This window comes from Cupressus sempervirens, chromosome 3 (assembly GCF_028749045.1).
Source record: "Cupressus sempervirens isolate cs-2001-9-10 chromosome 3, ASM2874904v1, whole genome shotgun sequence".
In the NCBI taxonomy this organism is placed as follows: Eukaryota; Viridiplantae; Streptophyta; class Pinopsida; order Cupressales; family Cupressaceae; genus Cupressus; species Cupressus sempervirens.
Window position 1 is genome coordinate 15,693,447 of NC_143120.1, and position 24,587 is coordinate 15,718,033.

The window sequence follows — 24,587 nt, forward strand, 5'->3', positions numbered from 1 at the left end:
TAGCTTCTAACAAGTGGTATCAGAGCTTTGTCACAGGTTCGAAACTCCTCGGGTAATGCTGAAGGGGGGATTATTGGACTAACCGCCAACATTCCCCTTCAGGATTCATGACATGGCTTAATCGCCTCCTATGTTCTATAAGTCTAGTGGTTGTATCGAGCATTGACAGGTCGATCATTTGGTGCAACAGCAACTCTAGCTTCTAACATTTCTTTCTTATTTACAAGAACCATGCTTATATAATGCTAACTACCCTTTTCTATGACGAGGAGAATAAAAAATGGGTACAATTTTTTTCCGTTATCAAGAAAAGGTTATGTCCTAGATTCTATTTGGGTCCACATTTGCATGCAACAGGTTGAAGAGGTCTACCATGAAGTCCAAAGCTCTTTCATCTTCCACTTTGGCCAATATAAAGCCAAATTCAAAGCAATCCCTTACTCCAACTCAAAAATATTGCTCTCATAACAAGTGTGATTGGTTCTCAAATCCCATGCAGATGTGAACATGTAGTAGATGATCTTGAATTGTTCCATTACTGCTTTTGTAAGACCAGGATGGAGCACAGGCCCAGGTTCTTCATTATTGTATCCCTCTGGAACAAAAATTCCCATCTCGACAAGAGAGAATCCGCAGTTGGCATAACTTGCAAGATGATCATCAGAGAACAATGTGGCTAAAGAATGGATTTGTACTTCATTTATGACCGGTCCAATTGGTTTATTAAAGACGATGGCGCATGAGACATTTAAACCTTGTACAACACCACCTCGTGACAAGACATGATTTACACCTAGTCCAAAAATTTGTCCCTTTACAAGATTACGCCAAGATTGCTTCATTGAATGCAAGGTAACATCATGATGATTGCACTTTGAAAAACCCACCATCTAGCAAATGCTTATTTCCCGAAGTTTTGAAGCTTTAAAAAGTTATCAACTTCAAGAAAAGGGTGATTAGGCGACAACGTCACTAGGTCGTAGGAAAATGAAAGCACTAAAAGCGTGGTCACGGCTTGCGAGCTTTGTGGAATTTGCGACAATGCAATTGCGTAGGTTGTGGCTTTAGAGAAAACAACAATCGGGCAATTTGAGGGATGTTGGGATTTGCAAAGTGGGAAGTTTCAAAATAAGGGGTACATAATCTACTGCTAGCAAAGTGCAATCCAACTCCACCAATATATCTCCACACCGAGAAGACATTGCCTTTCCCTTGCTTGCAAATGGATGTCAGCAACTCATCTAGTTCCAAGAACCATATCCAACCCAATGGCAGAAATAAGAACCATGCACCAAGTGTCAAGATTCTAAGGCGGTTTACGAACTTCTTTTATCTCTAATAGCCTTTTTAGTAACACATTTTGTTTATGCTTTGAGAATCATTGCAAAATTACGAGGTTGATTACTTTTTATATGTAGTTCTCATAAATAGGATGTTGGAAGAGAGATGTGATTCAAAATACACATTACACTTGGTTCAACAAATTCCCTCTCTAACTCATATTTGCTAAAGTTTGAGTTTTCAGCAGCTCAGGTGATAACTAGAAATGCTGCTAGCGGTTTTAAAAGACTTTAGAACCTTTATGTACTACATGACAACTCATGTTGTCAAGGAGTTGTCAAGGAGTTCGGAAAACTTGTGAACTTTCATAATAGATGATGTCGCTCCAAAAGAGGTTGTTGCTGGTGTTTGAGGAAGAAATTTGAAATGCAAGTGTTTATGGATAAAACATGCCATTTTGGAAGCTCCAAGTTCTGAAATCTTGTCTGACTACATTCTCCACATGTGCCCAAGTTGAAAATCCTCTAAAGGAAGAAATCTTGTTTGATCACATTGTTCAAAAACCCACAAACATGATGTTGGCCACAAGTCCACACACTAAGGTTCTACAATATTCATCTTGTGGGGCATTTCAATGGAAGAGAAGGGAGTAGTCAAATTGTATTGCATAGGTAAAATATATTTGTTGCTCTTTGCAATCCCCAAGTTTCTCTTTAATTAAAAACTAGAGTTGTCTCCTCAGGCTGCACATTTTAATTTCCAATTCAACTTCCATAAGAAGTCGCCATTTCATAGTTGTTCGATCTGTTGTAATTGAAGCAGTTGTAATTGCTCACATGCCTGGGAAATTGTGCATGGATGCCTCATCATAACAAATACAATTAGTTTTACTGATGTTTGATTTTGTTTTGTACCTCACGTCAATGGATGTATGCTTAGAAAGATAACTGGAAACTATATTGTAGGTATTAGTTTCCATGTTTGATTAGTAACCACCGTTATCAGAATCCTCGAACAATGATTGTGGCTTTGATGCAATTGATGATGCTTTATGCCCAACTTCATGTTGAGAAATAGACTAGTTTGATTTTGGAGATCCTTGAACCATGTCAAGTTCTTTAATGATTTTGTATACCATGGTAATGTCGAACACCATTTTTATGCTCGGCTTAGTCAGCATTGTCACATAAAATGAAAGCTTTCAAACCCTCCACTTTGGTTTAAGAGTTTCTAGAAAGCCCAACTAAATGGTATCAACAAATAGCCCAAACAAGTTAACTTTTGAACCATGTTTATAGTTAGTTCAAGAGGGCAAGAAATAGCCAATTTACCGAGCTTTGCAAGGACTCCAAATACTTCCCAAAGTATCCTTTAATAATATTCATCGAGTCCATTTGAAATTTTATGAATTTCGCCTCCAACGACATTTAGAAGATTACTATCAAACGAATTGTGTTAATTTGAGCTTTGCATTTGGTATGTATATCTATTATGAACATTCCAATAGTGCTATCTGATAAACTCTCCTTTGTCATACTTTTTTATCTCAATAATTATTGAATCAGAATGGCACCCTTTTAAAGACACTCGATTTGTTGACATATTTTTCAGACCTTCACTTAATTTCTTAAAACAATCAATTTATCTAGTTATACAAATAAAGCTTGAGATTTAAAACATTTTCATGGTAGGGTTATAAATAAATCTCTTCTCCAAACCATCAAGAGGGGTGAGGTAAAATGGCAAAGTTTGATATGTTCACAGGAGTCACTATCAATGAGACAACTTTGACAGTTTAAAATTGGCTAGTTTCAAAAAAACTAGGGTTCTCCATGAAATGTTTGGCTCTCAGCAAATTAAAGAAGAATTTAGTGCCTCTATCCCCATTTATTGTGATGCCTTAAGCTTTTCTAATCTGAAAACAACAATATCTTGAAGGTGTCGAACAAGGTCTCATTGTTTATATCATTTTGAACTTCTATTTCTGCACTTAATAGCTCATCTTGCAAGGCACACTCCAATAGTTTTGATTAAGGTCCTATAGTTTTTAATAAGGTCCTATAGTTTGAGACCAACTCAATCGAAGACTCTAGCAAATCCCCAAGCGAATAACACATTATTAATATATTTCATGGTAGCAATGCCTTTCAAACAATAAGAGTATTTGAACACCTTAGAATTAAGCTTGTGCAAGCTCTTTTTTCTAACATCAATACTGTGTCCATTTTAGAAAAATCCTTCACTCAATTTGATAATTATCAAAGAATGTTCTAACCTCCACAAACACAGGAGTCTTTTCTACCATCAAAACAAAAAAGGTGATTTCATGAACATAAAATTTATCATGTCCAAACTATTTTATCCTTAGATTATTACATCATTTCTACCATGTAGTCTCACTATCCTTATTTTTTCCTTCTAACAGATCAAACAATTTAAACATTTGTGTCACTCTATCCAAGTGGAACAGCCCATTCCCCTTCATACCCATGAGGTTCCCCCAACCTTGTCTTCTTTATTTTCATCCAAATTGAAATCACCGCCAAGAATCTGAGTTATTTTGGGTAGCTCATTTCATATCAATCCTTCCGTCATTGATGACCTTTTTGTCATATTGTCATTGTCTACCCCAGTAACACATGGCATACATCTATGGGCATGATGTCATAATAAACTTCAACTTTGAACAACCAAGTTGAACATTGGAAAAATTCTATTCATTTACAAAAACTCAATGCCCTTTTGCAAATTGCAACCATAACATCTTAAATGTATCTGTGCCACATTTCTTTAACACTTATCCATCACTTAATTTAACATCAGATTATTTGTGCTACCCTTGCAAAAAATCCTCCAAGTTTACAAGCAATTCAAAGAAGATTCTTTCTTTACATTATTTTTTTATCATTCTATGTGTGTTTCAATAGCACCCTCTTCATCATAAGAACCTCCCTTTGCTTTGATTCTTGAATTGGTTTAATTTTACACAATTCTTCCTCTAAGTGTACTACATGCATTAGCTTCATTTCTCTTACAAATGTCATTTTGCACTTCATGGCATTGAAAAGCTCTACACTTGAGTTGTCCAAGCCTAAATATGTTAGAGAGACAATCTCTTCCTTTTCCTCTTACACACCATTTCCTTCCTTTTGAAAAGAATGACTTGCATCCTTATGCAACACTATGTTCATTGGAAATCATTTCCTTCCTCTTGAAAAGAATGACTTGCATCCTTATGCAACACTATGTTCACGGGAAACGCTTGCTTCTTCCCCATAGTTATATTAACCTCTTCCAACATTTGATTAACATCATCTTTTACATCTCATTTTTTGTTGCCTTACCAGAAACTCTTCAATTCTAATTTCAAATCAATAAGCATCCTTTTTGATGTGCAATACAATCATACATAATTCATCTCACATGGTCATTCTTACCCTATTTATGAATCTTGCAATATTTTCTTGGTCTATATCATGATTAACAAATTGTATGGCTATCTTGTAGAGCTTCTTATAGTGTTTCACATTGTTTTCTTCTCACTTGATATTTTAGAGGTAGAATTTTGCAATCCTACTAGCACGACAAATAGCCTTTTTTATCCCTCCTATTTCTCTTAATTTGTACCTTTTTCAACCACATGAATGTGTGACCTTTCACTGTTAATCTTCTGCAACTTTAACTCTCCTTGGATCTCATTAAACAAGAACTATTCTTCTTTCTACGATATGAATGTGTAACCTAGTCAAGTTTTCAAGATGCAAAGTGCTATGCTCTTAATCCTAGAGGTATATCAAGTACCACTAAACATCTTGTGCCTACCCTAACTCTTCAATAAGTTATTTAATAAGTAATATAGTCTTGTATAGGTAGCTAAGACATCCTAGGCAATATCCAAGGGATAAGATCATAAAGAGCTAAATGTTGATTATTATGATAATAGTAAGTATTGTTTTATTGAAGATTATTAAATGTGTTCCCATAAAGTGGATTATTGTCAAGTATTTGCAGCATACTTCTTATTATGTTCTTCTTTTGTTCAAGTTTTTTCATTAGAAGTGACATCAAAGCACCATCGTGGCACTATGAAGGCAAGTAATGAGGTGTTTTTCTAATTTTAGAGATCATTTAGGAGGTGTATATCTCTTTTGTTTAGGCAAGTTGTTTCTTGAGTCATACTAAATCTACTACAACATAAATATATAAGGCACTGTAACAAAACTAAATTGCAAATTTAGATTTTTCACAAAATTTTCTCATGAGAAATAAAATTAGTGAATTTAATCCAAAATATTAGAGGTTTTAACAAAGAAGCATCACAAACTTCATCCAAGGACCCCCCACACATATCCAAGATCCTACCCATCCTTAGAAGTGGCTCTATGCCAAGAGGATAATCCAAAGTGTGAAGAAACAAGTCCAAGCACAAATCATTATCAAAATACCAAATATCCTTGGCTTGAGAAATGGAGTAAGTAGGGGGAGGGGAATTCAAATGGAGTTGCAGAGGGGGATGATAAGGGAAGATTTCTTGCAATTGCTTCTCCTCTGCACATGAAAGTTTTCAGCTTATTTCTTTGTTGAGTAAATTGGATTTGTTCCCATTAGAGATGTGGCTCCTTGTGGAGGCAATGTTTCCTTCTACCCTAGTAGTCCTCCGCAAGTAATTCTTAGTAAACATTTTCCACTTTAGATTGGTGGTATGCCTCTATTGATTTGAGTTTGCTTATAGAAAGGGCTACGGTATGAGATGGATTTCACCATCACTTTAGTTTTCTTTCTTGCTTAGTGGACTCTATTTGCACACTTCCCCAAGACTTCTTCAATGTTGAGCTCTTCAAGCAACTACATTCTAGTTCATGTATTTTTGGTTGAAGCCTTAAGGTGGCAACAGGGTTCTTATCCCAAAAATTTGTCTATCTCACCTTTTGCCATAAAGGCAGCCTTGGAGGTCCTCCCTGGTAGGCTCGCTTTGGTCATGTTTACAAACCTAGGTTTTCTTTGCCCTGTACCTATTGATGGTCACAAAAATATTCTCCACTTCTTCAGTCTTTAGTTGTTGGTGGTTCTCTAGATGGATATTAATGCCATATACTATTGTGGACTTGGGTGTTTTCTCTATTAAAGGCTTTGTTTTTGTTGAAGGTAGGTGTATCATGTGTTTGCTCCAATTTCAAAGGGTTGCTTGTTCAAAGAGAAATTTCTTTATCACTTGTAATAGCCTTGTAGCAACCCCTTCAATGTCTCTTTTGTCATTGTTTAGTTCACCATCCTGAGCATCACTCTCCTACTCTGGCTTGTTCTCTCTAGCGGACAAAGCCATTGTGTCTCCTTAGCCTATTGGAGATCTTGTTGTTTAACTGCTAGATGTCATGGGGTTTGGGTCTAGCACTTTTCCACCCTAGCTTGGTCAATTTTGAGATGTCATTATGTGTGTTTACTATTGTTCTCAATGCCTCCTTGTGGCCCAATTTTGTTTCCTCTAAGTGTCCTTTGGGGTTTACTCTACCTTGGCTTCATTCTGGTCTACAATTGTTTTTGGTTGAGTATTGGCACTAGTTTTGGGGTTGTTCTCAGCCCTGCTAAGGTCGGATGTATTCTCATGGTCGTGGTGAGAGCTTGGCACATTATGTTTGCTTCTTCTTCCTCGATGGTTCCTATGAAGGTGGAAGCATTCCTTATGGAAGTGGAGAAATGCATCAAGAAAGAGGATGTTCGTAACTTTATGTGGTCTTTTGCTTCTTGGTGGTAGGCTCTCCAATTTGATGGTCTCTTCTTTTTTTGCTCATATAGAGGTGGACTCCTTTTCAGTTAAGGTGGAAAGGAATTTTGCAAATGGATGGTGGATTTCAATCGAGGTGGTACCTTTTTCTATGATAGAACAATTTTGGGCACCATTTTGTTACTTAGATTGAAGACTTGGAGAGCCTTTCAAAATGCCTTAGTAAGTATGCCCCACTCTGTGGGTGGATGGTTGTGTGTTGTTAATAGCCTTTTTTGGCCTCTATGATGTAAGTGGCCAATTGTGGGTGGATGGTTGTGTGTTGTTAATAGCCTTTTTTGACCTCTATGATGTAAGTGGCCAATTGTGGCCTCTTGTTCTCTAAGCGGCCTTTTTGAGGAGGGTCAATAACTCTACTAACAGTGTGCTCTTTGTGGCCATGACTTGCAGCAGTCAACACCATCATTAATGTGATGTTGATCTCTTGACAATGTAAGGGTCAGCACCCTTGTTATGTTGTTGGGCTTAATCAAAATCAAAGAAGCATTCTTATAATAATAGTCATAATATGGAGGAATTTGAAAAAAAAAATTAATTACAAAAAATTAGGATTTGCACCAAATTCACTCCAAAGGCATGCAAAAGATGGAGGACGATTAAAGAAGCAAAAGAACAAGACAAAGATCAAGAAGAGCAAGACAAAGATCTTATGCAAAAGCATCCATGGCTAATTAGCATTAGGGGTAATGTTTCTCTAAAGAAAAGGGAAGCATGCTATGCTCTTAATCCTACAAGTGTATCTGTTATGAGTGAAACTTGTAGCTAGCTCAACTCTTAACTAAGTTGTATAATCCTTAATGGTCTTTTTAGAGGTAACTAAGTCATCTAGCTGTTATCCAAGACATAAATTATAGTGTATATAGAAGATGATGTTAATTTATGATTATATTGAGTATGTTGCCATATTGAAGACTATTATAGGTAAGTGGATTAGAAGGATGCACACTCAGAGTGGCATATTATTATCAAGTGTTTGTAGCATATTTCTTGTTATATTCTTTTATTGTGCAAGTTCCTTCATCAATTATTCAACATCATTCACATCATTTTTAAGTGCAAATCTTATTTACTATCTTCTTCAACAAAATCCAACCTCACATAACTCGCAACAAGTCTACAAACATCCATTATTACTACATTGGAACCTCCTACTCTACACCTTCCACCCAATAGGCATCGTGAATTTCATCTATCAAACCTACTTGCTACAATTCCTCTAATTAAAATGCTAAGAAAGTACACAGTTTCACAAGTTAGGCTCAAACTAACACAAACATCATATGATACAATCATGGATAAGGGGTCAACTTAATGACAAACTAGTCCTTTCATCGAAGCCCCAAAATTACTCAATACACACCCAATCCATTAGGAAGATCATTAGAGGCCACATCATACTCATGTTTTGTTATTGTTAACTAAGATGACAACATGGCTTTTGAAGTAAAACTCTGAATTCCTAGAGTGTAAACCAATTCTCAAGGCCAATGAACTTGTGATCGAGAGGAAAGAGTAGAAACTTGTCAACATGACATGAATAGTTTAGTGTGAATGCTTGAGAGTGAATAGTGATCTCTCCTTCACTTTGGGCTCAACTAAACTCGAGGGTCTCCTTAGAATATCATTTATTGCACAATCAAGGAGAAACAATAGAACAAAACTAAACTAGCTAAGAACTAACACAACATATGATAGACCCTAAGAAATGTCACTATGTCTATGGCATACTAACCACTTGCAAAATTTATCATCAAACTAAAAGCAAACCATGCATGATGCAAAGAATATACCATTTTCTTATCCCCAAGAATATTGTCTCTCAGATTATACTTAATTACAATATTTCAAGAAAAACTAATGCTAAAAATATTTAAAGATTTATGTTTTAAAAGAAGACATATTATTTGGTCTTCAAATTAGTGTCAATGAAATAAAGTCAAAGCTTGAAAAGGGAAGGAGAACATGCATGAAATTAAAATGGATACTAACGTACACATGTATGTGTACATATCGTATAAATAAGATACCTTTGACATCAACCCAAAAACAAAAAGTATCCATACACGCTAAAGAACGGATTACCACAAAAACATTTGTAACATTTTACAACCCTATCAAGTAAATCTATCCTAGAGCATACAAACCAACAAACATTATATTAGGAATCTCGTGGCACTAAATGCCTTAAGAGCTTTGAATCAACAACAAAGACAATATCCATACAAAGATTCTTCATCAATAGACCTCCTACGATTCATATAACTATAACTTGTCCTTGCAAAACTTTAGCCTTCTAATAAATGATTCCCGATAAAATAAACTAGCACCTCTATGTGAAGGACAACTTTAAGAAACCCCCTCGAAGGAAGAGGTGTAAAATCCTAGAGAGTCCTCTGTTATTAAAGTTTAATTTTTTTGTGTTTATTAAAATTTTGGGGTGGGGGGGTTATAACTTGTCCTTGCAAAACTTTAGCTTTCTAATAAATGATTCCTCATAAAATAAACTAGCACCTCTATGTGAAGGACAACTTTAAGAAACCCCTTCGAAGGAAGAGGTGTAAAATCCTAGAGAGTCCTATGTTATTAAAGTTTAATTTTTTTGTGTTTATTAAAATTTTGGGGTGGGGGGGTTAATATTGTTGGCACTAAAAAATTAATTTGAAAAGAAAAAATATTAGTTAGTATTTTGACAAAAAAAAAAAAAATCAATCGTAAGAAAATCATAGAGAATGTTTCATTGTTGAAGAAAATTTGGCCATAGGCACACATACGTAGCATCCATCATGCGAACATAATTATCATATAGATCTTAATCAATTGTCAATCTTGAAGGTTAAATTTTCTACATTTTAATCCCAGCAATTTTCCCTCAAACTATTAAATCGGAGTTTGGGGAAAGTGCCCCTGGCATTGCAAAGTCCAGGGGCAGCAAGGCATCCTAAGTTAATTTTACATCATATGATATATACTAACCCGAAATTGTTGGATGATCCCTGATCAATTGCATAAATTCTATTTTGGGAAAAACTTTTAAGGGACACAAAGTGTTGCATAAAGTCTCTGAGATAGAGACAAGTGTCCATTGTCAAATATACTTTCGACCAAGTTTTAAATGACAAAAGGTTCCATAGAAAGTCTCTAGAATAGAGACACATGTCAAATCTATAGACTTAACATGTGCCTTAAACTTAAATCTTGACCGCATATTGGCAAATATGGTTGTCAATTAACACACACTCCAGAAATTATAGGAGAAAATATCAAATCAAAATTTGGAAAACATAGATTCTATTTGAGAAATCCTTAAAATATATAAAATTAATTAATAAAAACGATGGCGAATTGAATTGCATTTTACTAAAAGCTTATAAAGTCAATGGATTCATCCACTGCACTCTGTCCCACTTTACCAATTTTGGAACTGCTGATACTAAATATTTGCCAGTAAAGTTATCCTTGTTCTATGGAGGAGCTTGGCTCAAGAGACCAACCCTTGTCACCTATTACAAGTGTCCACATAGAAATTTAGTTTGTTCTCAGCCTTTCCAAGAATACGGTGTAGAAAATCAATCAAATCAACTTTTTATGTTCACAAACCAATCATCATATTCACAATGCAATTTGCACGCAAAAGATCTACACATGCATTAATGGAGAAATTTACCTTGGATCTATAAATTAGGTGCCAAGAACAAGGGATGAGATCCTCCATTAGACACACAAGTCATTCACATACCATAATAGAGTACAAATCAGCACATTAAATTCAGTTTCAACCCTATATTACTCATTTGTAGGTCTATAGCATACAAAACAACAGTCTTCCAATATAGCAATCTGTATCAACTTCAACTCAGCCTCAAGAAGCAACAACAATCAATTTGAGCTCATCTCTACATATGGCAATGAAATGGAATTGAGAAAAAGAATTGGCCAATATACATACACACAAATTCAAAATATACCAATGTACAAAGGAAAGGTGCCTACATTATCAAATTTGCATTACGAATAGAGAAATGAAGAAAATACCCAGTTCCAAATCCCTAGGGCATGGCCAAACACATATTCACAAGACTTGGAAACTTGCACAACTAACTACCAAGTGTGTGGAGTTCCTCAAAGCATAATATAACACTAGAGTACAAGGAGGCTTCGACAATCTAGGCAATACATATATAAGCATCAAGAGAATATGAATTGGAAATGAATATGAATATGAACCACGTGCGTCACTGCCATTGAAGACGAACCCACAATTCTTCCTATGAATTGAAAGAATAATAACAATGCCTTTTACATGAAAAAGGTGAGTCACTCTTTGAATAACATCTTGCTCCATCACTATCATACCAAATCTATTTCTTTCTAACTCTTAGTAAATGCATTGCAAGACATGGTGACTTTGATGTTGAACAGGGCACAAAGGAAATCATCAAATTATTGTAGTAAAAAGGCTCAAGGGAAGAATAGTGAATACAATAGCCATAATAATGCTTCTCCAATCAGGCATCCATCCTACTACAGCATTGGAATACATACCTAAGCACTTATAAAGATCAAAGGTGCCTACAGAAACACAATATAGCTATAGAAATAGATAGAAAACTGGCACCCTTAAGTCTTTGAAACTGCTATTGAATGTGCAAGGAGAATGTGTGGCCAACAGAAGATAACAGTAGTAGCTATCAAGATCATGTCACCAAAATCGTCATACCTGCAAAGGAGAAAAACTTGAAGCAACAAAAAACTTCAAGGGCAAATATGCATCTTCCACCAACAAAATTTGCACATGTTAGGCACAAGAAACTATCAAAACCAGTCTCTGATGTTGAATCTCAAAACTGCAATTCTATTCCTAGAGTGTAAACCAAACATCAAGAGGAAAAGGTGGAGACTGGTCGACAAAACATAAATAGCTAGAAGCATAAACTTGAGAGTACATGGTCTCTCCTTCACCTTAACCTCGCTAAACCCAGGAAGGCATTTCTAGAGTCATCTATTATAGGTTAATTAAAGAGAAGAACAAGACAAAACTGAATAACAACTACACCCAATGCATGACAGACCACACTGCAAAGTCTATGACATACTAGCTACTTACAAAAACCTCTCATTGAGCTAATAGAAGACCATGCAATAGACAAAGAACATACATTTTCTTAGCCCCAAGGATGTTCACAATCTCATATACCATTCAAATCATTCTTAACCCCAAGGATGTTCACAATCTCATATACCATTACAAATCATGGCCGCAAGGTAAAACCAGAATGCATGTCCCTCTAAGGATGACTAATGTGCAGGTTTTGATCAATATTTACTACTTGAAACAATCAGATAGCAATGCTAAAAAATAGTGAAATATTTTATGCTTTGATGAAAGATTGATTGCTTGGCCTTCCAAACTGGTGCCTTATCCATTGAGAAAACAAAGTCAAAGCTCACAAAAGGAAAGAGAACACATGAAATTAAAATGGAAATTGCTGTGAATGTGTAAATATCATAGAAATAATATAGCTTCAATATCAAGCCATTGCAATACATCCACCATCAAACTAAAAGAACTTATATACACTAATGAGAGGAATGCCACAACAGCTATTGCAGCACTTTACAACATCGCCAGGTACACCACTCTTAGAACATACAGACCAGCAAATGTTATCCGAGGAATCCAATGGCAAGAAAAGCCTTAAGCTTTCACTCAACAATGGAGACAGTTTTCAATACAAAGGCCTTTTATAGTATAAATGTCCTACAATTCATACAAATATGCTCTATTTTCACAAAACTCTGGCTTCACAATTGTCGAACTCCTGGACAATACAGTGACACCTCCACGCAAGAGCTTAAGAGACTAATCCTCACCAACAATTACAAGAATGCACACCTAGCAATTTGGTTTATACATGGCCTCTCAGCTATATAGCGGAAATCAGTTAAATCAGGATTACATTCTAACAGGTTAGTCTCAATAGATCAGCATCACTGCTATACACAAGTTGCATAACTAACTGCCTAGGGTGTGGGGTATTCAGAAGGCAAATATAACACTAGTGTGTGGAGGCTTCAGCAAACTAGGCAAAACAAATATAGGTTACAAGAGATTACAAATTAGATGTGAATTTGAAAAAGGGACAACTCATGGCACCACCACGAAGGCGTCTACAATTGACCCCAAAGAGTAATAAGAGTAAGCCAATGGTCATTAAAGCATGTAGGAAGTAATACAAAATTGAACACCTAGAAGCCAAGACACATATAAACCCAACATCGTCAAGACCAAAGTCTGGAATCAAACTCCAAACATACACACATTACAAACCCTTACATTAGTTGTCTCTCGACATTACTAAATATAAAGCTATAAGGGGCATATGGAAGCCCACAATTGTCACAAATTTTGGTAGGCGAGGGCATACAAGATTTATAACCAACAAAATTATTAAAAAACATAACACATTTAACATTAATTGTTTGGAGAGCACCAAATAATCAAGTTTTCTTTAGGTGTCATTGGGACCACTAAAGATTTTGTGTATAAAACAATCGATCATCATGCCCCCAACCCTAAGGACCAAAGAACATATGTGCAAACCTGGCAATTAGCAAAACTATTTTCATAACACCCCCAATACAATCATTAAGATGCCCAGATAATCATCTTAAGATAAATATTGACTACAGTAACCCCTGCTTGATGACTACAGTAAGCCCTAAATTTAGCAAGCTGCAAAAGTACTGAATATATGATATGACCAGTTAGTTACTCTATAGAACCAAACAACTCATCAATACTACCAAACAATCTAAATGACCCTCTTGGTAAGCATTAAATCGCCATGATACCAAGCTTATAAAGCAATGAGTAAAACAAAGTGACAGCACGTGATCCCATCAACATATTGTTTGGAGAGCACCAAAAATATCAAGCAAACTGTCGTATCCAGTTTCCTTTAGGTGCCATCGGGCCACTGTAGATTTTGTATAAAGCATTGAGTAGGATGTGTTTAAAATCCCCTGCCTTCAAGCCACAAGTTCACTGATCATAAATCGTGCACAATTCCTCTTTATTCCTCTTAAAACATTTTATGAAAATAATTGTGCCAGTTTTTTAGTTTGTTTCTGCAAAAAAAAAATTGCTTGTAAAAGAAACTGACCATGTTCACATAATTCTTTGTCTTATTCCATATGAATTTTTAATTTTTAGCAGCTCCACATTAAAAGAAGGAATACTGATTTCTATGTTCTGGTAGAGTAAATTTCCTTATGCATGTAACTACAAGGTTCGTCTTTCTATAAAATTACCTTATATTTATATAAATATGCATGTGCATTAAACCACTTGTAACGGTTTCACAAGTGTCCAATTAGAATACGGATCTCCTAGCTCTGTCCCAAGGAGTGCCCCCAAACAATTTGCCTTCACAAATTTAGGCTTTTATCTAAAGACACATTATGAAATTCTTATAATTTCAGAAGGCACGAACCATTGTAAAATATTTTGAATGAGAAACCCTCAACCTCTGACATCAATGAAATAAGGAGCATAATAAAACTCTACTACAAAAGCAAAAGTAATTGTGAAAATTCTACTCTCGCCCTTAAATTGAAATAAATAATAATAATAAACCAAAAACAAAAAAAGACAAAATGAACACCTAATGCAAAATAACAATAGCTATTGTAAAGATTTTACGCCAGATTTAATAGCCCAATACTTTCAGAAAACGTTTCTAGAACTTAAGAACCTCAAATTTACATATATTGATGAGAATGAAGAGCCCTACTGCATTAATCAATTCCGTTGTGTACTAAAGGGTCAAAGCTTAGGAAAAAAGACGGTAAATACAAAAAAGAGATTTCAGAAGTTGCAGAACCTCAACGCTTAACATACTAAGAAAATAAATCCTCATATATATACATTGCCTGAAACCACCATAAATTGCGGATATATACCCAGATTTAAGCAGCCAAAGATATAGCGAAAGGTGAAGATAAAAAAAGGTAGCCTCGTAAAATAATGATGAAGATGAACCCTGATATATAGACATATCACAATACCACCAAAAATTTACGAAGTTTAGGCAACGTTAGACTGCCAAAGCTATAATGTTTTTCAAAACGCAGAAGTTCCTATGATTACAAAACACTACAGCACCCAAAAACCACGACTAGATACTTCAGGCACAAAATTGAACGAAAGTGTTACTAAATTTTTCCACTGCAATCCCATATAAATCAGAAACACAAAAAAATACCAAAGCTTGAACTTCTCGCACCAAAAGCAGCAACAGTGAAACGCCTGCGCAGTGACTAGATTTTTCATGACGTAAAAATCCCGAAACACTGTCTATTTCAATAAAAGTAACATTTAATGATTACGGCAAAGGATAACAGTAACACGGCATTCTAACAAAACAAAAACGACAGCTCGGAAAATGTCGAGTGCCCAAAGGTGCACTTAGTGCGCCAACTGTGCATTGAAAACAGCTTCAAGAATCATTTCAGAGAAGAAAAATCGTCACACAGAAACAAAAAACAAATATGAACCAATAGCGTTAATTTTATTTACAGCTGAGCCAAATACTTGAAACTTGCAGACCAAAAACCGAAAAAACGACTAATACGATTAAAGTCTTATTGAAGAAAACAAAAACGAAGCGAAGTTACTTATGGATTCTAAAACCTTAAACTCGAAATTTGCACAAATATCAGCAAGCGCAAAAATAAGCCATTTCAAAGACTACGTACAGGTGTCATCGACATCTTTGTACTTAAAACAAGACAAAGCTCTCTTCACACAGTAAAACTACTTATTAAAAAGCAGACATTACAGTTCAAAATTATATTAGGTGAGCGGACAAAAGTATCAATAAAAAATCTTCAAAGACAAAAAAGAAAGAGACTAAATACAAATATCAGCCATTTCAAACCAAAAGGTTCTTAAATTTTCACAGAGACAACTAAATACAAATGCCAGCTTTTGCCATGGGATGGGAAAATTTTTTAATATATAACATTTATTCCCACACGTTATACCACCTTACCTAATGAGTCAACAAATACGTGAGAAGAATGTCTGGCAACCCATGCAGACGAGGCCTTGACTTCACCCATTTGTAAAACTTTACCGCTTTTGAATTCAGATTTTCTGAAGAACTCCTTGTTACGATTTGAAGCCACGACCTCACGATTTCTAATAACCCTAAATCTTGGATGTACTTGTCGATATTTTGTCTCGTTTTATAATGTGATTTGAATTCCTCTGGCTGTGCAGGGTGGTCCTCTGGAGTTTTCTTAGGCCACGGTCACATTGAAAGCGGAGGTTTAGGGGGGGTTTCTGTTTCCTTTCCTGTCAAATGTCATGAAAACCGACAGACGGCTGTTGGAAAAGAGCGGTCAATGGCGGCCATGGCATTTGGTGGAAATTGCGCAAATTCATGAAAAATGTGTTTTTTAAGCGGGAGATATGCAGACATCTCGCGGGCGGCCGAATGGGAAAGAGTCTCCAACTAAAAAGTGTCTTAGGTTTTGGTTCTGTGGAACTCTTAAAAAAGGGGTCCCGGCAGGAGCATTAAAAAAATTAATTCAAATTTTGACGATGTTGATGGTTTTATTGATTTTTAGATTTTTGTTGTTTTTAATTAATACTGTTATTTTCCAATTAGATTAAAAATCTTAGAAGCTCTATAGTTTTTAATTTATTTTGATGGTTGTGTGGTCATATTTAGATTTTTTTATTTTTGGGTAGGGGAAGAGTAAGAGTAATCTACTCTAGGTGTTTCAATAGTTCTTCATTATAGTTCATTACTTACAAATGTAGTGGAAAATTATTTTAGATATACTACAGTTTATTTATCGGAAAAAAGTTAGCAATAAGATCAATTGTGCAAATTTATTGGTAGTACTAATAGTGTACCATTATTTAGAAATTTTTGAAAAACTTGAATGATTATTGTGACATTTGTGTCAAGGTATTGGACCAATTGTGTAAAGTTTTTGGTTGTTTAAGCAAATAGTTAATAGCGTAAAAGTAGTCATGTTTCAGAAAACACTTTGAAATGGTCAATATTTTACCCTTTAAGCGCTTAACAATCTGTGTCATTCACTATAAATCCCCTAATTGATGAGCTAAAGGGGCTATAATGAATGATTCATAAGGCACAACACTTGCTCAAGATTTTGCTAATGGGATTGCAAGCTAATCTTGGAGGAAATTTCACGGTTATATGTGCTCAAGGTGGAGAAGTATTGGGATATGTGACCTCTTGGAAAGGCCTAGTGTTTCAAATCTATGAACATCACCTAGATGTAATGAGTGCTAAGTGTTCCATTGATTCTCGTGAGAGGTGGGTTCTTGTAAACTACTACACATAAAACATGGGTTGATAAGTTTGACTAAAATAATACACAATTGAATCCTAATGCAATATCATGATTTTGACCTATGGTGGAAAATATTTTTTAGTTGTCAATTGATTTAGAATTAGATAAAAATTAGTAATGTTTACAAACAATTTCAAAGAATCTATTCGTTTATATGGGTTGTGTTCTCATTAGTCAAATCTTTAGCCAGACAAATCTAAAGCTTTAAACAAAAATTTAACAATAACAAAAAAGCATTCAATAGTACCCAAGATTCTTTAAATGTTTACTTACTATTTTCCAATAATTCTTAAGTCATCTAAATGAATAAATATCATTAAATGCTAAAAATATCATAATAAAGAAACAATGACTTGTAATTTTCGCATTAAATTTAAAATTAAAAACAAATTTACAAATGAATCTACATACAAATCTTATCCAATTTTATTCTTATGTGCATATACCAAATCAAGACAAAGATGTATCATTTATAAATTTATAATTATGTGTAAAATACTATAATATCAAGACAAAGATGTATCATTTATAAATTTATAATTATGTGTAAAATACTATAATTAAATTGAAACATACACGATAAAATTTAAGGGTGAAATTGTGAATACCAATAGCTTTATCTTATATAGACATAAAGCAATTTAAAAATGAACATTTGAAATTAAATTAAATAGACCATATCTCCTTTATCATATATCAATGTTGTAATCTCGCATGCCACGTCATCTTTGTCGATCTTTAAAAATGAACATATGAGATTTAATTTAATTTAATATAATTTATCCATGATATCTTGTTTGGAACAAAAACCTTTTAAAATGAACGTATGAATAGGTGACTTCTAACGTAACAATCTCCCATACCACATGATACTATTTAAAGGAAAAATCATAAAAAACGGAAAAGTATGGAATATAAGTAAATAAAGCAGGACACTTCCACTTTATCTCGACAAATTAATATGCCTATCTCTTTTGACTAAAAGACGACGCTCAATTTTTCCAAAGAGAAAACTTTGTATTCAAATTAATTTAAACAAGGACGCCTATTATTACTAGTTCAATTATATTTATTCAGATAATATCTATATATATTAAATATGCTGATCGATATCTTATTTTAATATAAGTCATTTGGAAAGATATCGATCGGTATATTTAATATAGATATTATTTGAATAAATATAAATAAGCTAGTAGCAACCACGCACATGGTATACATATATGATAATTATAATTTATATATAAGATTTATGACAATATTTTGGTCATTACTAAATACAAATACATATTAAAATAAATAAATGTATATTAAACAATATTTATCTTTCGTCATTTTTTTAATATTGGTAAAAAGAAATACATATGAATACACATAAAAGTATTTGAACAATATTATAGTTTTTTTGTTAAATTAATTGGAAACATAGTATATGATAATTGTACTAACAAAACGCATATTTAGGTATAATTGAGTATAACTTTGAAGAGATATATGGTAAGTAAAATTATAACATTTTACAATAGCACAATTCAATTTTCCATTTACATTTTAGTTACAAATTATTTATATATTATATAATACAGTATATATTTATTGTGAATTCGAATAAAATTGAAAAAATATTTCATACTATTATCTGAAATATAAACTAAATCTATAATTATTGAATATACTATTAAAGCATTTACACAAATCACATTCAACAATGTAAACCATTACACGAGGATTGGAGTTGAAGCAAAAATAATTCAGATGACATATACATACATTGTTTGATACAAAAAAAATTGGAATAGTCGTATAATTGATATCATATCAATTACAAACCATAACTAATTTAATATGTCAAACCATGTAGTGTATTGATACAATTTAGGACTTTATAAATGTTTCAAATAGTTGTTATTTAAAAGTTTGGTGATATTACAAGTCACAATCATCAATCTAAACCATTACACAGAGCTTGGAGTTCAAGACAAACTAATTATTTGATTCAAAATAGTTAAAGTTCTACAACCAGTGGCATATAAATTATAGAGAATAACAAAACATAGGTCAAACGTTGTAGTTTATATCACAATTAAAGAGTTTATAAATGGTTCAAATAACTCTTATTTAAAAGTTTTCTGCTAACAAAGTGGAAATTACATAAATAGCACCTCATTGTAATGGTGCAAATACATTACATATTCCTTAGTGATTAGAATAGTATTACGACCTTTATTATGCAAGTGATCACGATATACTTCTTCCAATAAACTTGTGAAGGCAAAAACCTTTGTATATTTCTCCTTAACCTTGTGTGCAACATCTTTCATCCTCATTATTTCTAGCTCTTCAACGTAATCAATGGATAATGCAATGTTTTCAATATCTTGAAGAATTCTAGAGCAACACTGTAAAATTGATGTTGTGCACTTATCAATAGGTGTTTCATCAAATGGAGTAGAGTTGATTGAGATGTTTGGACTTGCATCAACAAGTTTAGATTCATTATCTAACAGATCCATAGAGAAAAGTGTTACCTAAGAATCGAACAAAATCAAATCAATGTTAGTATATATAATTTAAGATAATAAATTTGAACATCAATATGATAAAACAATTTGTAACTTTTTTCAGTTTTGTGTACTTATATATACATGCAAGTTTATATGGATGCAACCATTTTAAAGTCATTATATTTTGAAATTATATAATGTACCGGTATATTGTAATTGAAGCAAATTTGAAAATAAATTGATTACCTCAATATTCTTCTAAACATTTGAGTCTATTTTTTTCAGCTTTTCTTTTGGAAAGTTGTATGCCATTTTTCATTTTCTCATAACGCTCATATGTGAATGGTGGTGTTATTCTAAGACTTTGTAAATACTTCACACGAGATATTGCCACATATGTCAAACCTATTCTCTCTCTCTTGGACTTGTATCAATTGTAGCTTTTGAGAGAGTTAGTGCTTGTGATTTATGAATGGTCAATGGCCATGCCAATCTTAAAGGTAGTTGAAGAGTTCTACCCCTTTGTATTGGTATTATTAGGACTATATTTAGTTGATCATCTTGAAAAGGTAATCCAGAGTAATTATCAAATTCAACCAAAACATATGATGGTGGCTCTAGCGGTTTACTTTCTGGCTTGTAGATAATCTTTCTAATATACCTGAATGCTCCATTGACAAAACCTGTCTCTACCCAAAGATTTGTAGTCAACATCACTTGAATTGTTACTAATTAATAATTCAAAGCCAAGCTCTCCATTTGAATAATCTTGTATTGAATTCAAACTCCCTACTTTTGTTGCAAGACTTCGTGCAACAGGATGCTTCAATGAATGTAACATTATCTTGTTATGATTATAAACCTTGTCATTTGTGGAGAACAGATGGACACAATTTTGAAACTCTTCATTTGTGGTAGCATTTAAATTGATAGGAGTTCTCATCATAAGTAATTTTCAGTCTTCAATTTGTGGGTCAGCATCTCTAAGATTTGTTAGAAGTTGACGGAATCTTTTTTGTTCAATGTTTTTCCCCTCTTGTCTAAAAATCTTATCTAAAGTCACCACAGTTTTGAATTCCTCCCACAATAATTTTGCTCGTCTTTTGCTATCATATGCAGGTTTGTCACTCACTGTAGGCAATTGACCCAAGTCTCCAACAAAAATCATAAATATACCTAAACAATTTTAAAATTAAAAAAACTAGTAAGTTGTTTAGATTTTATAATGTGTTTAATATTTATATATTGTACTAAATATGGCATAATACGATAACATGTACTAATAGAAGTGAAAATATACCTGCAAATCCTTGGTTTGAACTTTGTGAAAATGCTTGCCTTAATCTTGAATCTATGTTTTCCAACATAGTTTGACTAATGAAGCTCATTTCGTTAATCAATATGTATTTTATATGTTTCATTTCCTCTTGGAAACTTGTAAGACATGATCCTTCTAGCTATGAAAAATCTTTTACTGGTATTCTTAACTTTGAATGAATAGTGAAAGCTTCAATATTAAATGTTGCAAGTCCTATTGGTGCTAGTAAAAGAAGGGGAGACGGACCTGACAAACATGCATTTTGAAGGGCTTCACGAATGGCACCAATCAAATATGACTTTCATGTTCCTGTTGTTACTTGAATTATCATGAACAATGGGCCTCTATCTTCATTGGTATGGTAGTGTGTCATAACTATGTTCATTGCCTTTTGTTGTTTATTGCTAAGGGTTGTATGGTTGAAGCATTGAGGAATATCATCATATATGATACATCCATTTTCCTTCATATTTTTTATGAAATTGATTGCTCCCATTGTAAACTCCTCACCTTGATATTCAGTAGACCAATTTGTATTGTTATCAATGTCTCTTCTTCCCCACATATCTATTTCCGATAGTTGCATGGGTAAAAGCACAAACCTGTGTCACCCTTTGTGATATTCTTAGGTGTTTTGGCCATAAGGCTTTCGGCCGGAACAATTTCGGCCAAAACGGTTACAGTCGAACATATGTGGCAGTTCTGTGCGCCTACGTGGCTCGTACCATTTCGATCGAAACCCTTTCAACCAAAATGGTTACGGCCGAAACCCCAAGCCGCAATAAAATTGCCATAAACCTCTTGCAGCTATCATTTCCACTGTTGCAGTTCCTAGAATTTTGGAGAGCGGGTCAAGTGTTTCGGCCGTAACTGGTTAGTGGCTTTTTCCTCCCCACTTTTTAATAGTTTTTAACGTGTTTTTTGATTAATAGATGTTAATTGTACTTAAAGTAGTTTTTTACCTATTTTGCAAATTATTTAAATTATTTTAGATTGTTTTAGACTGGTATTTAAATTAATTTGTTAGCAAAAATTAAACATGAGATAAAACATAGAAAAACATTAGTTAAAAGTGTAGAAAAACATTAGGTTAAAATATAGAAAAACATTAGGTTAAAATGTCAAAAAAAATAGTTAAAAAATATAGAAAAATATGAGGTAAAAATGTAGAAAAACATTAGTAAAAAATGTAGCAAACCTTTAGGGGACATTGTTCAATTTCTAACATAACCTGATGGATCTAGAGGTGAAACAATAATATCTTATGGTGAAATTAATTTTGACATTAAATACACCTTCTAACATAACCCTATATTAACTACAATCATAACCCATACCACATTCTAACCATAACATAGGCCCTCTACTAACCGAATGAACCACACTTAGATATTGATGATGTTCATCTTAACAACTAGTTATTGTTAGGTAATAATGAGTCTTACATTACCAAACAACACACTAAGATCAGTTAAATGATATGTTTTTAGGTACGTTATCCATGCATCTATGTCTTAAGGGGACAGAGGAGTCGTAATAGGTCATACTATTTTTTATAGGTTCTAACAAGTCTTAATATGTATTATTAGGATATAATAGGTCTTATTAGGTAATGACGATTCTTACATTACCAAATGACACATACCGACCTCTTATGATACATTTCTAGGTATTTTTATCCATAAATATGTTAAGGGGACCTGGGGACTCCTACTAGGTCATTACGTCTATTATAGGTTCTAATAGGTATTCATATGTTTACTAGCACATAATAGGTATTGTTAGGTAATAATGAGTCTTACATTACCAAACAACACATTAAGATCACTTATGTTGCATTTTTCAGTACGTTATCCATACATGTGTGTCTTAAGGGGACATAGGATTCGTAATAGGTCATACTATTTTTTATAGGTTCTAATAAGTCTTAATATGTATTATTAGGATATAATAGGTCTTATTAGGTAATGATGATTCTTACATTACCAAATGACACGTAACGACCTCTTATGATACATTTCTAGGTATTTTTATCCATATATATGTTAAGGGGACCTAGGGACTCCTATTAGGTCATTACATCTGTTATAGGTTCTAATAGGTATTCATATGTTTACTAGCACATAATAGGTATTTTCAAGTAATAATGAGTCTTACATTACTAAACAACACATTAAGATCACTTATGTCAACTATGTTTTTTAGTACGTTATCCATACATGTGTGCCTTAAGGGGACATAGGAGTCATAATAGGTCATACTATTTTTTATAGGTTCTAATAAGTCTTAATATGTATTATTAGGATATAATAGGTCTTATAAGGTAATGATGATTCTTACATTACCAAATGACACATAACGACCTCTTATGATACATTTCTAGGTATATTTATCCATATATATGTTAAGGGAACCTAGGGACTCCTACTAGGTCATTACGTCTGTTATAGGTTCTAATAGGTATTCATATGTTTACTAGCACATAATAGGTATTGTCAAGTAATAATGAGTCTTACATTACCAAACAACACATTAAGATCACTTATGTCAACTGCGTTTTTCAGTACGTTATCCATACATGTGTGTCTTAAGGGGACATAGGAGTTGTAATAGGTCATACTATTTTTTATAGGTTCTAATAAGTCTTAATATGTATTATTAGGATATAATAGGTCTTATTAGGTAATGATGATTCTTACATTACCAAATGACACATAACGACCTCTTATGATACATTTCTAGGTATTTTTATCCATATATATGTTAAGGGGACCTAGGGACTCCTACTAGGTCATTACGTCTGTTATAGGTTGTAATAGGTATTCATATGTTTACTAGCACATAATAGACTGACCTTACTATCAACCTTAATAAAACTATATCCTATTTACTTTATTAACATTCTTAACTCTAATTCAAACTACTAAACTAAGTCATGAGTTCTAAATTGTAAACTAACATTTACTAACTAAACTCATTTACTTATCTAGTAACAAATTTTTGTATCCCTATGTCCTAACTCTCATCTACACTCCCCATAATCATCAAAGCATTTACATCAAAATCTGGAATTTAGTCAAGAATTATATTTTTTTATTGCATGTATACATGTGTACACTTAGTTATCATTTAATCAAGAAATTTTATTTTATTTTTATTGCATATACACGTACATGTATGAATATTTATTTATGCATACAATGTACATTAGATATGGTCTCTAAGATAATTTGTTTTAAAATACATATGTATGTTACATGATTGAATTTAGCACCATACATTTAATGTTGTGTATTTATATGCACATGTG

The 24,587-nt window shown here is 33.5% G+C and overlaps 1 protein-coding gene across 2 annotated transcripts in view; it reads right to left on the reverse strand.

The window, feature by feature from the left end:
• LOC149564509 (uncharacterized) overlaps window positions 1–16,654 on the reverse strand; it is a 72,283-nt gene extending 55,629 nt beyond the window's left edge. Inside the window, exon 1 of one of the 2 annotated variants that reach the window (XM_089818048.1) lies at window positions 16,117–16,654. In XM_089818048.1, the coding sequence (XP_089674174.1) occupies window positions 16,117–16,186 (70 nt within the window). In that variant the 5' untranslated portion in view covers window positions 16,187–16,654. The remainder of the gene's footprint in view (window positions 1–16,116) is intronic. The other variant, XM_089818049.1, reaches the window with a different exon arrangement.
• Between the last annotated feature and the right edge of the window lie 7,933 nt (window positions 16,655–24,587).